This window comes from Megalobrama amblycephala, linkage group LG17 (genome assembly GCF_018812025.1).
Source record: "Megalobrama amblycephala isolate DHTTF-2021 linkage group LG17, ASM1881202v1, whole genome shotgun sequence".
Taxonomy (NCBI): Eukaryota; Metazoa; Chordata; class Actinopteri; order Cypriniformes; family Xenocyprididae; genus Megalobrama; species Megalobrama amblycephala.
The window spans coordinates 43,182,155-43,197,689 of NC_063060.1; the positions used below are offsets into that span (position 1 = coordinate 43,182,155).

General features: G+C 37.4%; 1 protein-coding gene across 1 annotated transcript in view; it reads left to right on the forward strand.

Moving 5' to 3' along the window:
- The window catches only part of LOC125250308 (corticotropin-releasing factor receptor 2), a 66,274-nt gene that overhangs the window by 32,719 nt on the left and 18,020 nt on the right, over nucleotides 1-15,535 (forward strand). Inside the window, exons 6-9 of the mRNA XM_048162837.1 lie at nucleotides 293-446; nucleotides 7,053-7,113; nucleotides 9,971-10,043; nucleotides 11,557-11,642. Coding sequence (XP_048018794.1) covers nucleotides 293-446; nucleotides 7,053-7,113; nucleotides 9,971-10,043; nucleotides 11,557-11,642 — 374 coding nt within the window. The remainder of the gene's footprint in view (nucleotides 1-292; nucleotides 447-7,052; nucleotides 7,114-9,970; nucleotides 10,044-11,556; nucleotides 11,643-15,535) is intronic.

Genomic DNA, 15,535 nt, shown 5'->3' on the forward strand with positions numbered 1-15,535 from the left:
CATAGCAGAAGCATAGCACTTTTGAATTTAATAAAATAATTTTTTATGAAAAAATTCTGGAGGAATTCCCCTACATATTGTGCACAGCAACACAACTGGGCCTGACTATTGCACATTCTTTTCAAGATGCAATATAGCACCTTGCAAAACACTTATAAAACATTTGAGAAAGCTGGTATATGATGTTTGCTTTAAGACCTAGAATATGATTCATGTTAGCATCAAAAAGGTTTGCATTTGGAAACAACATAGCTCACCTCAATTAACACCCTTTCCCTTTCTCTCTGTATAGCCCTGGTGCCGTCTTATAACAACAATCTATAATTACTTTGTGGTGACCAATTTTTTCTGGATGTTTGTGGAGGGCTGCTATCTTCACACGGCTATTGTGATGACATATTCCACAGACAAGCTTCGTAAATGGGTCTTCCTCTTCATTGGATGGTGTGAGTTGATTTCTCTACACTTTCATTCTCACTTTGAAAGGCCTAATCATCTGCAATTTCCATTAGCTGTGAAGAGAGAAGCTGAAATGTAGTCTGCTATTCAAGAAAGTTTAAAAACTAAGTTTTGTTTTATTTGGAAAGTTTCTGTGTGACTTTATTAGAGTGAATGTCACAAAACCTGAAAAAAAAAAAAAAAAAAGAAAGAAATTAGAAATCAGAAATAGAAAAGGTACAGATGTTGCAGCACACAAGATTCAAGAACCTAAACTTAAAGGTAACACTTACGAGGCTCAATGCGAGAATACAATGTACATGGCATATCATGAAGTGTCGAACCTGCAACCTTCTGTTCGGGTTCTTGCTGCTTGTTCCAGTACGCCACATAGAGGAAAGTCATTGAGCACACAAAAGCATTAGTTAGCATGCTGATCATTTAAGCTAATATAGTCTGCTAACACAGTTTACTGATAGTGGATAAGTCTAAATTTTTTTTCCAAGTTTGGTGAAAATATTTATTCATATTAATGTGCATGTAAAAACGTAGCACCCCCAAGGTTTGATGGCATTTTTTGGCACATAGAATCAACACTGTACGGGTTATTATTTCAGTGCTTTGTCCTGTTCGGTTGAATGGCCTAGAAGCAATTTGTGAAAGTAGTTTATGTGATAAATCAAAATGGTGGACAAGGTGAACCCTGTCAGGAAGCATATAATTATTTTCACTTTTTGGACACTAGAAGGCACCAGCTCCAAATTTCTCAGGCTTCTTCAGGACGCTGAGAAAAAATGTAAAATGTTTGAGAACAAAATATGGATTCGACTCGGCATTAGCTCCTGAAGCAGACGAAAAGGGATTTTTGGGATTTATGGTACAAAAGATATTAACATAAATTTCAGTGCAAATTTGACCCATTGGTGGTGCTAGAGGCAATGAAAGGCTGGACGGAAATTTGGTCAGATTGAAGCTCTGACATTTTATGATACAGTTCTATGGGCTGCCACAGAATAATAATAAGAAAAAAGGGTCTGTGCAGAGGACTTGTCTGGTTCTTGTGGTCTTGGCTGAGGATCTGTGCTGATGACTGTATAGTTGATGAGGTCTTCTTAGGGGATCTGTCTCTAGGGCCTGTCATGGTCTCCTCCTTTTATGCCAAAGAATTAAAGGAGCCGTAGAACGTCTTTTCAAAAGATGTAATATAAGTCTAAGGTGTCCCCTGAATGTGTCTGTGAAGTTTCAGCTCAAAATACCCCATAGATTTTTTAAAATTAATTCTTTTAACTGCCTATTTTGGGGCATCATTAACTATGCACCGATTCAGGCTGCGCGGCCCCTTTAAATCTCTCGCTCCCTGCCCTCCCGAGCTCTCCACTATAAGTGCAGTTATACAGTGCATAAACAAAGTTCACACAGCTAATATAACCCTCAAATGGATCTTTACAAGATGTTCATCATTCATGCTGCATGCATGCATCGATTCCTGTGAGTATAGTATTTATTTGGATGTTTACATTTGATTCTGAATGAGTTTGATGGCGCTTCGTGGCTAACGGCTAATGCTACACTGTTGGAGAGATTTATAAAGAATGAAGTTGTGTTTATGAATTATACAGACTGCAAGTGTTTAAAAATGAAAATAACGACAGTCTTGTCTCCGTGAATACAGTAAGAAACGATGGTAACTTTTACCACATTTAACAGTACATTAGCAACATGCTAACGAAACATTTAGAAAGACAATTTACAAATATCATTAAAAATATCATGTAATCATGGATCATGTCAGTTATTATTGCTCCATCTGCCATTTTTCGATATTGTTCTTGCTTGCTTACCTAGTCTGATGATTCAGCTGTGCACAGATCCAGACGTTAATACTGGCTGCCCTTGTCTAATGCCTTGAACATGGGCTGGCATATGCAAATATTGGGGGCGTACATATTAATGATCCTGACTGTTACGTAACAGTCGTGTTATGTTGAGATTCGCCTGTTTTCCGGAGGTCTTTTAAACAAGTGAGATTTATATAAGAAGGATATGCAGAGCTAAAGAACAGAATTGACACAATATGACATGCACTGTTACGAAGTTGCAGTTTTCCAGTCAGGGGCTCGCTGCTTATTACAGTGCGCCACATACTGTACAGTACACACACTTTTTAGAGACACGTTGCTAGTACTGGGTTGGATGCCCTTTTGCCTTGAGAACTGCCTTAATTCTTCGTAGCATGAATTCAATAAGGTCCTGGAAACATTCCTCAGAGATTTTAGTCCATATTGGCATGATAACATCATGCAATTGCTGCAGATTTGTCGGCTAGTGCAGCAACAAAACCCAAGTATGCTGTGGCATCAGATCTACATGCCTAAATGCTTTAAGTTGCTGCCATGTGATTTGCTGATTAGGTTTGAACAGGTGTGACCATATCCACTCACCAGCCACTTTATTAGGTACACCTGTTCAAACCTAATCAGCAAATACAATGTTATGTATTAACATTTAAATTAATCATTTGATACAATGCACTTATCGTGTACATGTTTTTACATTATACCACCAAAGCTTTTCTAACCTTATTCATTTCCAACCGCACTAGCGTATTATGTAAATAGTAAGGACACCTAATATAAAATAATCACTTTCATGTCCAGTTTATAATAACTGACTGAAGTGTGTGGAAATGCTCAGCCTGCTGCCACACAAATGTAATCCAAAGACACACCTTAGATTCTGCCTAAGAAGAAGCAACAGAGGCTGACTCAAGTGGTTCGAATAGGGCCCATTAAACTTTCTAGGACTATAGATAAGCTCCAAGAACAAACACAAGCAGTAGAGAAAGGTCTCAGCCTTCTCGTCCCATGCATGCAATGAGAAACAATTGAATGCCTCCCCTAGGAAAAAACACCACCAACTGGTGCATGTTCAGCAGCAATCGTGTACACCAGAAGTGCACAGGCAGAAAAATCAGACTGTCCTCCAAAAAAACAAAAAAAAAACAAAACGACCCTATAGGTCGTTTTTCAAGCACCTTATTATGACCTATATTTACATTTTACGTTTACGTTTTAAAGTCATGCGCCCTCTAGCTGGCGTAAAAATTATGACAGTGTTGTGTTACGTCTGTCGTTATGAAATGACGTACGACTGTCGTTACCAATCAAAATGCGTGTTCATATAAATGCAATGTGTGTAGTTTTTACACTATTTGTCCAATTTCCATTTGGCAAATCTCATTTTTTATTAATGACTACACCCACCTCACCTCTAAACCTACCCTTAGTGATTTATAGTGCATATACACTTATACAGCTCTGCCAATTGAGATATGCGAAACCCGAAATATGACACAGATAAAAGGGAACAATGCATTAAAATGAAAGTGTCCTGTTGTCGCCAACAGGCGATGGATCCAAATTGCCTTTCTGCACCATGATACAAATAGCCACCACTTGAAAGCATAGAGCCTTCTTGCAGAAGGAGCACATGCATTCAAAACTGTCTTCATAGTCTCTGATGAAAGACCAGAACTTATCAAAGAGGCCCTTTCAAAGGTCAAACCCAAAGTTCCCACATTTCAGACTGGGAATATCACATAGTTCCCTGAGCTTTGGAAAGTAGATGTGCTCTAATTGGAATTTCTCAAGCACGGTCCTCCAGTGAGACAGAGACCAGATCCGAGAACCAAATGTGGGACAGATAAGACACTGCTGCCAACAGAATATGCACACTGTTTTCTCGCTCTCTCACAAGAACCGCTGGAAGCAGACATATTGGCAGAAAGGCAGTCATATAAGTGACTGCCTAGGAGAATATATTCATAGAGATAAAGGAGACCAAAAGGAGCACTGGGTCATTTTGCTCAAGGCAAACAATCCTACCTCTGCTTAGCCCAACCTCTGCTAAATCAGAGCACAGACTGGAGAAAGGCATCACTGCACAGAGCACAAGCAAGAACACATAGAGGACACACATCATAAACATACAAGTGAAAATGCTCACAGCTGAAAACAACGGCTAGAGCTTCGGCTTCAATTTGTAATGTTTTCAGCGATACCGAGTGCACAGCTGGCGTACACAATGACAATGACAAAATAGCACCAACAAGTTTACACCTATGGTTTCTAAACATGGTTATTAATGGACTGAATGGATCATTGTAGCCTCCGCACTGCGCTTGTATCCAAAAAGACCTAAAGAATATTTTTGACCTAAATGGCATTTGGCTTAATCCTTAGGGATTAGTCTTGTGATGGGTATCCTGTCTTTCCCACACTTGAGGTGTCTGTCCTAGAATCCTTATCTGATGGACATTTATATGTGCTAGTCCACCAAGATCCAGTCGAATTGTATAAAAACTATGTCCACTGTTGCAGGAAGAAAGGGACCCTGCCATAAAACTGGGCTCTGGAATGTTCTTTTCCCTACAACTGCAAGGTGGCAATATTAACCTTCTGAAAATGAGAATTTCATTGTCTTTAACAGATGGCATACATCTGGTTAAACAATCTTTTTGTCACATCATAAAGTACTTGAAATATTCTGGCACTAATATAATTAAAAGTTACAAAGTACTCAAACTGCAGGACAGATTATTGTTTTGTGGAGTGCACCATATAAGCGTGTTAAATGTGTCTGAGTGTGTAACTAAAGGATTCTGGGGCTTTTTCAGAGCTGTAAGACAGCTGATACTACAGTCAAAAGACTGTTACTTCTGTCACATGGCTGATTTACTGTGAGACCAGCTCAGCAGACGGATCAAAAGGCCACTGCCTATGGGACTGACAATGAAAATGTGAAAATTTATGGCTGTGTGTTCGGTTATAGAATGCGGTTGTCACTAAACTGCGTGTGAAGGTAACCGTATTAAAGGATTAGTTCACCTGTGACTGAAAATTTCCTGATCATTTACTCACCCCCATGTCATCCAAGATGTTCATGTCTTTCTTTCTTCAGTCGAAAAGAAATGAAGGTTTTTGATGAAAACATTCCAGGATTATTCTCCTTATAATGGATTCCAAACGGTTGAAGGTCAAAATTACAGTTTCAGTGCAGCTTTAAAGGACTTTAAATGATACCAGACGAGGAATAAGGGTGTTATCTAGCAAAACGATCGGTCATTTTCTAAAAACAATACAAATGTATATGCTTTATAAACACAAATGATCGCCTTGCACTGCACTGAAACTGTAATTTTGACCTTCAACTGTTTGGGCTCCAGTGAAGAGAGCCCAATAATCCCGGAATGTTTTCATTAAAAACCTTAATTTCTTTTCCATTGAAGAAAGAAGGACATGGACATCTTGGATGACATGAGGGTGAGTAAATTATCAGAAAATTTTATTTGAAAGTGAACTAATCCTTTAAGAACTCAAATACAGGACTGACAACTGTATTTCAGTGCTGAGTGAATGTGGCCATACAGTGCCACTGTTTCTTTTGTTTTTGTTTGTTTATTTTTTGCTAAAAACAGATATAGACCAAACCTACGAATTTTGCCTCAATAAACTCCTAATTTGCTTTTTAATAGTTAGTAAGGTAGTTGTTAACTTTAGGTATTGAGTAGGATTAAGGAATCATATGGTCATGCAGAATTGTTTGGTAAACTAAAGTTTTACCAAACAAACAAAAAAGACAACAATCAGCTGTACACAAATAATACAACAAATTACAGGTGTGTGATTGAATAATGTATAAATCACTCATTTACACTGTTCAGCAGCAATAAGCAGATAAGGTTCCAGAGGGAGGCAGCATCTCTTTTGCCATTGCAGTATAAAGTCATGCTAGGAGGCAATGCTTCCATCATGCTATGATTTTCTCATTACTTTGCCAATGTCATAATACCCCTCTATCATATTCACAAACAGTACGTATATCTGCATGAATCAGTCAAACAAATTAGTGGAGGCAGAGGGACTAATTACAAAGCAAACAACTCACCCACTCGGACATCATTTTTGGTCATATCCAAATTAAATGCATTTGAAATGACATTTTGGAGCGCTCAGCTCTGTTAAATTAAAGCTGCACCTCCCCTGTGATCATCATGACACCTGCTGTGTTTACTGAGTATTTCTAGACTAATGGGCATAATAGAAAGGGAGTCAAGGGACTATTAATATTAATACCCTGTTCAATATTACCAAACAACAGTTTATAGTAACAAATAAAAGATATCTGCTTTTTTTTCTGTATTACTGTACTTAGTGGCTATATAGTAATGTGCAAGTAATATGAAAATGTTTAAAAATGCATAAGCAATGAGACATAAATTATGTCTTGTTTTTAATAAATAGTATGTTAATAAATATAATAGTATTGGTTACTTCATCATGCTAGTGTAAATGGTGTTCCATTAACTCTGAAAAAGTAAACATCAAATTGAACATGGAATTTACAAATATGTATGTAAATTATAAAGTGTGTACAATCTGAACTGAATCTAAGGTATTATGGTTGCATCTCTTTCCACTTGCATAAATAAAATCACAATAAATTCCCAAAGCACAACACTGGTTCATGATATTTAGTTACTGGTTATATATTTAATTTCCACATTTCTGGAGTTGCTATCCTTGAAGTGTGATTTGCATTCTTCTCTCTTTCAGGTATACCGTGTCCGATAATTATAGTGTGGGCCATCGGAAAACTTTACAATGAAAACGAACAGTAAGTTGCTGATTTGCAGAAATAAGCTTAGTGCAATAAGCCTACAGTATGATGGGAGTGAATGACTGTTGATGTCAATTTTAGAGTATACAAAAAGTCTGTGATTGGAATACTTGGAAATTCATGAAATTTCCTCCAGATATATAAAACTGAAAGAGTAGAAATATATGTAGAAAAACAAATATGTAATAAATGTTAACTTTTTTTGTATGTTAGCTAATGTTAGAATAAAAACCTGTTCATAACTTTTTCGCCATTGGTGGCACCAACGAAATTGCAAAAACTCCCGGCCACAACACTATGGTGTTATATAATAATTCAAGTGTGCAAGTAAGTAAAAATTACAAAATATAGCCTACCAAACGGTATATAAAAATGAGGAAAAACAAAATGTCTGTTGACAAGTATAAACATACAAAATAAAAACATGTGTTAATAGTTTAAGAACGCTATGTAAAATAGTTTTCATCACTTGAACAGGGATGATTCATGGACATTAATTTGCGGTATATTGTAATCGTGGGCATTCTTATTATTCTTCCGTTTCCGCTCAGGAAGTCTTTGGCCGCCCATAGAACCGCTTGCAGCAAAGTTATGAAATTTGGCACACTGATAGAGGACAGTCTGACCTGTCACCATAGTAAATTTGGAGTCTCTAACTCACGTTGATGCTAATAACTTTTGAACCTTAAGGGTTAGAAACAAAATTATTTTTTTCCTCTGATTCCTTGGCTTGATTCGATTGCACCCTATGATGTAATTTTCCGTCATGAATTTTTTCCGCCATTTTGAATTTTCTGAAAAACCTACTTTTTCGAACTCCTCCTAGGCCTTTACTCCAATTCAAGTCGATTTCTCAAACCGTTTTCGCAGAACACACAAACGATTTTTACGTAGCGCTTGCAAAAACAGACATAAGGCTGTATCTCCACAGCGCTTTATCGTAATCAGACCAAACTTGGTACATGTCATCACAAGCATGGCCTGAGGCAACATGCAGCGTTTCAGTGCAGCGCCACCTACTGGTACGGAGATACAAAAAAATAGCTATTTTTGCTTATAACTTCTGAACGGTTTGTCCAAAAATCAATTTGGTCTCTTTACATTCGGAGCATCATGCCGAGTCGAATGATATCCAATTTTCCCATGTCAGCCATTTTGGTCATCGGCCATTTTGAATTTTGTGCTAAAATGCTGTATTTTATGAACGCATTAGCGTATCATTACGAAACTTGGTATGGGTCTTTGGCATCATGCCCTTACAGTACACAAAAAGTTTCGGCGCAAAATTTACATAAATGCTAATAACTTTTGAATATATTAACCTATTGTACTGGTCTCAATAGATTCCTTGGGTCATGCTGAGAACAAAGATATCAAATTTGCCATAGTCGGCTGAAATTCCTGTCCGCCATATTGTTTTTCTTTAAAAACCTACTTTTTTGAACTCCTCCTAGACTGTTGCTCCGATTTTCACAAAAATCGAACCGTATCATCTTCAGACCATGCTGACCAAAAGTTATGGATTTCAAGCTGTATCTCTGCAATGCTTTGGCATATTGACACCAAACTTTGCATGAGTCACTGTCACCTTACTTTGACTAAACCACAACAATTTGGACACAGTGCCACCTATTGGTTGAAAGTTATGAATCATTAAATCAGTTATGATTTTTCTGTCATTTTGCCTAAATATGTCTTTAATTGCTTAATGTTGCAGTAAATCTGATGCTCCCAGCTGTGCTGGGATGACTTGTTGTGCTTATTTGTGCTTGGCCCCGATAATTGCTGCTCGCAGCTATATTTTAATGTTGTTTTTAGTTTTTGCCTAAAACCCTGTTTAGACGGTAAAGTCCACATTCAACAGCTCGAAACAGCTTGCCATTTTATAGCAGATTTAGTTCACAAACAACTAACATTTGTGACCTAAATATGATTTTCATTTAAAATATAAATCCTAAATTCGGCATTAGCAAGTAGGCTAACTTACTTTTCGCTCCATCCGTCGCGCACGCACTCAAGCTCCGAAGATCTCCCGTTTGAGTCAGACTTGTGAATTCAGTGAATTGTTAACTGCAGACTCGCTCTGACCAGATCATTTGAATCAGTGAGTCGTTGACTCTCAGATGTAATCGGATGGTTCCAATTCACCCATGAATCGTTTGCTGCAATTTGCGAACCGATTAAACAGGTTAAAAAAAATCTGCGTGTTCATGATTCGGACAACGCTATTGCTTCTGACGATTTCTTCCGTTCAAAATAACGAATAGCATGTTTTTATGAAAATATGAAAAGTACAATATTATGCTTTGGATTGTAGAAAAGTAAAAGTTTCCCAAAATAAAGTACAGATACTTGAAAAATGTAATTAAGTAAAGTAAAAATACTTAGTTACTGCCCACCACTGAACAGTATAGCCTACATTTAGAGTAGAAAATTAGTTTACGTCTATGTCTTTAGTTTTCAATACAAGTGAATTGTAGCTGTGGACTGTTAGGGCCAGATTTACTATCTGCCTGCGTCAGCACAAACCCTCTTTCAGACATAAGATGGAGAATCTGAAAACATTATTTTTGTGATTGCATTTGGTGCCGCTAATGTCTCTGAAAGTGCAAACTTCATCTTTAGCTATTGTATTATATGAAAGTGCTGTATTGTGTTTATTATAAAACACCATTCCATGGCCACCTTGGTTCTTCCACCCACTGATATTGACACAGTAAAGTATATATGTCATTGTGCAGTGAAAACAGTGTTGGAAATGATAGCCATTTGTTAAAGTTACAAAGACACATTATATAGTGTAGTTATAGTTATCTGTGCTGTGATTACACACTCAAAAAACTCTGCGTTTCAGATGCTGGTTTGGGAAGGAACCTGGAAAGTACATAGACTACATTTATCAGGGGCCCGTGATTCTAGTTCTTCTGGTAAGTATTATTACCTCCCTCAGATTTGTAGTTGTCAGTGCTTCCAAAAAGTAGGGTGCAAAATTTAAAGCAAAAAACTCTTAAAGCATTACAAAGACTGGAATGGACAGATGCAAACTGAAGAGAGCTGTTCAATAATTATTAACATCAGCAGATAGTAGGCCAGTCCTTGCCAGAGTATCAGCTTTTTATATAATAGCAATGTCTGCTAATTTCAGATAGAGTGCTTAAGCTTTGAGAGAATTATTGAACTGATGTGAGCTAAAGAGTGGAATCTTTTTTCTTCATTCTTCATGTAAAAGCATGTATACAGTATTTAATGTAAGCCATTCTGCAGTAGTGCATAAGTCTCAGTGAGATCTCCACAGCCTGAAATGTATGCATGTTCTGTGCAGAAAGATCAAGTGTACAATATGTACAAATATCCTAGGAGCAAAGACATTTAGTGTCCACCACAATAAATGTGGCACAAGTGCCATTAACTGTGATTGCTGGGACATTTGTTCATTGAAATGTGTCATACACTTGCTGGAAACCTCAAGGATTAGTTCACTTCAGAATTAAAATTTCACCCCCATGTCATCCAAGATGTTCATGTCTTTCTTTCTTCAGTCGAAAAGAAATGAAGGTTTTTGAGGAAATTATTCCAGGATTTTTTCTCCATATAGTGGACTTCACTGGGGTTCAACGGGTTGAAGGTCCAAATGTCAGTTTCAGCTTCAAAGAGCTCTACATGATCTCAGACGAGGAATAAGAGTCTTATCTAGAGAAACCATCGCTCATTTTGTAAAAAAAAAAAAAATGATATACTTTTTAACCACAAATGCTCATCTTGCACTGCTCTGCGATGCTCCACGCATTACGTAATCATGTTGGAAAGGTCACGCATTGATGTAGGTGGAAGTACCGATCCAGCAGCAGGGTAGGGTAGGGCGGAAAACTCCATCTCGTTTTGTCCTCGAACTTCAAAATCATCCGATATCGTTATTTTACCTTTTTTTGTAAAGGCTGTTTAAAATAGTCTTTGCACGTTCACTTTGTAACACTTGCTCAGTACTTCTGCCTACGTCACGCATGACCTTTCCAATGGGATTACGTAATGCATGGTGCATCGCAGAGCAGTGCAAGACGAGCATTTGTGATTAAAAAGTATATAATCTTTCTTTTTTCTTTATTTTAGAAAATGACTTATCGTTTCTCTAGATTAGACTCTTATTCCTCGTCTGGGATCATGTAGAACTCTTTGAAGCTGCACTGAAACTGACATTTGGACCTTCAACCCATTGAACCCCAGTGAAGTCCACTATATGGAGAAAAATCCTGGAATGATTTCCTCAAAAAAGTTAATTTCTTTTCGACTGAAGAAAGAAAGACATGAACATCTTGGATGACATGGGGGTGAGTAAATTATCAGGAAATTTTAATTCTGAAGTGAACTAATCCTTTAATTTAACAACAAAATGATGTTTACATCATAACTGACCTACATCCCTTTTCTTCCTTCCCAATATAGATCAATTTTGTGTTCCTTTTCAACATTGTGCGCATTTTAATGACAAAGCTGAGGGCCTCGACCACATCAGAAACAATACAATACAGGTAAAGAACTTTAACTAACTACTGATCACTATAACTGTAATATTCCAGAGCGAGAGTTTGTTTAGCCTGAATGATGGTCAGCTGTTCCATGTTCTGTAAAGGAATAGTTCCCCACAAAAATAGAAGTTCTGTCATCATTTGTAGTTCCAAAACCATATGCTGTTTATTTATTTATGTATTAGGAACAGAATAATCCAGTTGAGTGTAGAATCTTAGAAAAAAAAGCATATATTTTTGGACTTTTGGAACAACCACTGGGTGAGTAAATGACGACAGACGTTTAAATTTTAAGGTGAATTATTCTTCAGAAACAGAGAGCTGCTTCTTTTAATAAATTAAGTGTGAGTTTCATTCAAATAAGTAAATTCTACTGTAGTAAAGTAAATCTACTTGACAAAACACTGGGTTTGTTCCTTAAATTATAACATCATATTAGTCAAATAAAAGAGAGAGAGAGAGAGAGAGAGAGAGAGAGAGAGAGAGAGAGAATATATATTCCAATGCTGAGATTAATAACATGCTGCGTGTTTGAAAGAGTAAAACATGCCAATGCAATGATAGTAAATATCATTTCTTCGAAGGTTTAGCTGGACTTTCTGCATGATAAATGACACATAAACGTGTTTCCTTCATGTGCAATGTCAGCCCAGTTGCATTACGTTTCATTGTTTGTTTGTTTGTTTGTTTTTTGTTTTTTTTTGTTGCATGCACAGTAACATTTTTGATTTGCTTGTTGTCTCATATTCTGATAATAATAATAATAATAATATTCCTTATATTTGATTGTCGGTGCAGTTGTATTTATATACTACAAACTGGAACTGTAGTTAAAGAACAGTAATCAGTTGAATTGTAATGTGAGCCCTTTTGAGAGTCTGGATAGAAACTCGGATGTCTTTAAACTTGGTCTCAGATCTCTACACCTCTATAGACCCGTCATCTCTTCTAGACACAGTCAAAAAAGATCAAATCTTTAACCGTAGATGTTGTCATGTCATTTGAGGTTACACAAGTTTTTTTTTTTTTAACTCAGAATAACACTGACAAGCACTACTTCCAAACGCGTGAGTGTATCTCAGGGCAATGCTTACTTGAGTCAGAGCAGGGAAAATGAGTCCTTTCATCTGAGGTTTGCTGAGAATGCGTTTGAAAACTTTGTTGTGGCGTTTCATTTGATTTCTTAAGTATTAATGGAGTGAGTTTGAGTCTTGAGGGCAAGCTTTCGTATAATTAATCTTCTTTTCTCAAAAAATGCAGGATTTCATTGTTGCATGGATTTCAAAATCCATCAGAACCCATACATATACTTTAATGTTGGTGTGGGGGGTAGTGTTTGCCTCTGCCAAACTCACCATTGCAATGTTGGTTGAGGAGATGATAGAACATATTTTGTGTGTGTGTGTGTGTGTGTGCGTGTGTGTGCGCGTGTTTTCCATCATTGCTTTTGCTTTCAGAAGGCAAGGCAAGTTTATTTATTTAGCACATTTCATACACATTGCTAATTCAAAGTTCTTTACATAGAGAAAAAAGATTAATAACATAATACTCAATTCATAACTGCCTGATCACTAAAGGCTGATTTATACTTAAGCGTCGGACCTACGCCGGAGCCTCTGCGCTGTAGGCTATGCGTCTGTTTTCATTTATACTTCTGCGTCGTTGTCCGCGTCGACGTACATGCAGACCACTAGGAGGCAGTGTCCGCGGTCATATTGAGTATCAAAACAAAAGCCGAAGAAGCAGCCCGTCATGTACGTTGTCAGAGAAGCTTACAAACAGAAACGGCAGAGAAGCGGCAAATAGGTAACGACTTTTGTTGCAGTTTGACTGTATGTGTCCCCTGAAACAGAGTGTTTTTAATTCATAGTGAAGTTGAAAGTGCTCGCTCTTCTCCGAGTGCTCCGCGCCAGTTTTTTGACCCGAGGGAGGGGTTCTAGCAGACCAATCAGAGCGCTTGCGGTCCGCGTAGAATAGAGGGTATGCATCGACGTCACTTTCCCGCCGAAAACGCGCTCCCTCAGCTGGACTGAGTGGCAAAAGAACCTGCTGCGTAACTGGATTAATAGGAGAAACGGCGAAAACGCGAGTAAAACTAACGAATTACCCTAAAGGTTGGACTCGAAAGTGTTTCTTACAACTTGTCAAATAAACCTAATCCATGGATATTGACATGCAGCCAGGAGTCGTGTTTCTTGACATTTATATGTGCCTGATTTGACGCTGGGGAAATACATAAAGCAAATCTGGCTGTGAATATTTTATATAACTACAATATCGGTAGGTTTAAATCTGCTTAATCACTTATATCAATGTTATATCGTCATATTGTCCAGCCCTAAAACATATATAGTTTTATAGTATAGTTTTTGACAGTGTTGTTTATTTAAAAACACCCAATTATGCATAATATAAGATGGAAAATATTTAATTGATGAGTCGTCAACATAATATATAACAATACAATAAGGTATGATTTTACCTCAAAATCCAACAATTCGACACAAAATGATAACTGCAAATCCATGTTTCTCTGCCTGGAGTATACACGTGACGTCACCGTCGACCGTTAGGACTGCAGTTACGCACGCTGAGTGGCAAAAGACTGAGCGGCAGCATTGGTTTTCAGCGTCAATGTCGCGAAAAACACACAAAACACATTCAAATCGGGAAAGAGCTTTGCGGCTGACAAATAGATTTGACACAAACCCTGAGGTATATATTTAAAAACTAGAGAAAGCAACAGAAAAAGAAGCAAATGGATCACTGCAAGTCACAGAAACAGCTGGACTCCAGGCAAAGAAACATGGATTTGCAGTTATCATTTTGTGTCGAATTGTTGGATTTTGAGGTAAAATCATACCTTATATATTGTATTGTTATATATTATGTTGACGACTCATCAATTAAATATTTTCCATCTTATATTATGCATAATTGGGTGTTTTTAAATAAACAACACTGTCAAAAACTATACTATAAAACTATATATGTTTTAGGGATGGACAATATGACGATATAACATTGATATAAGTGATTAAGCAGATTTAAACATACCGATATTGTAGTTTTATAAAATATTCACAGCCAGATTTGCTTTATGTATTTTCCCGGCGTCAAATCAGGCACATATAAATGACTCCTGGCTGCATGTCAATATCCATGGATTAGGTTTATTTGACAAGTTGTAAGAAACACTTTCAAGTCCAACCTTTAGGGTAATTCGTTAGTTTTACTCGCGTTTTCGCCGTTTCTCCTATTAATCCAGTTACGTAGCAGGTTCTTTTGCCACTCAGTCCAGCTGAGGGAGCGCGTTTTCGGCGGGAAAGTGACGTCAATGCATACCCTCTATAGAGTGCCCCAGGGATGACGTGTTTTTGTAGGCCAACCCGGAAGTTAGCGGCGCACGGGTTCCCTCGATTGAAAGCCTATGCATTTTCCCATAGACTTTTGGAAAATCGCAGAAAATAAGCTCTGTGTTAAACAAAGGGTTATGACACTTACACGTTTTGTCTATCAAGATAATCTTTACAAGTTAACACAACATTTATAGATTTTGAAGCCTAAATAAAGTCGTCAGATATAAAAAGCTAACAGTAGGCTATAAATGGACTACAGCACACCATGGTCACGGATCAGCGTCGTCACCACCAAACTAAGTGTATATGACTTTCTTCTTGCTGATGAACACAATCTGAGATTAATAAATATCCTGATGCATCCGAGCTTTATAATGGCAGTGAACGAGACCAACAAGTTTGAAGCTTGCGTCAGTTAAGCTTTTTTTCATAAGTTGAATATGGAAGGCGGTCTGGCGGAAGCTAGATGTTTTACTTTATAACTTACATTTAACATGGATGGATGCACTTTCTTCATACTCATTGGTCCCATTATAA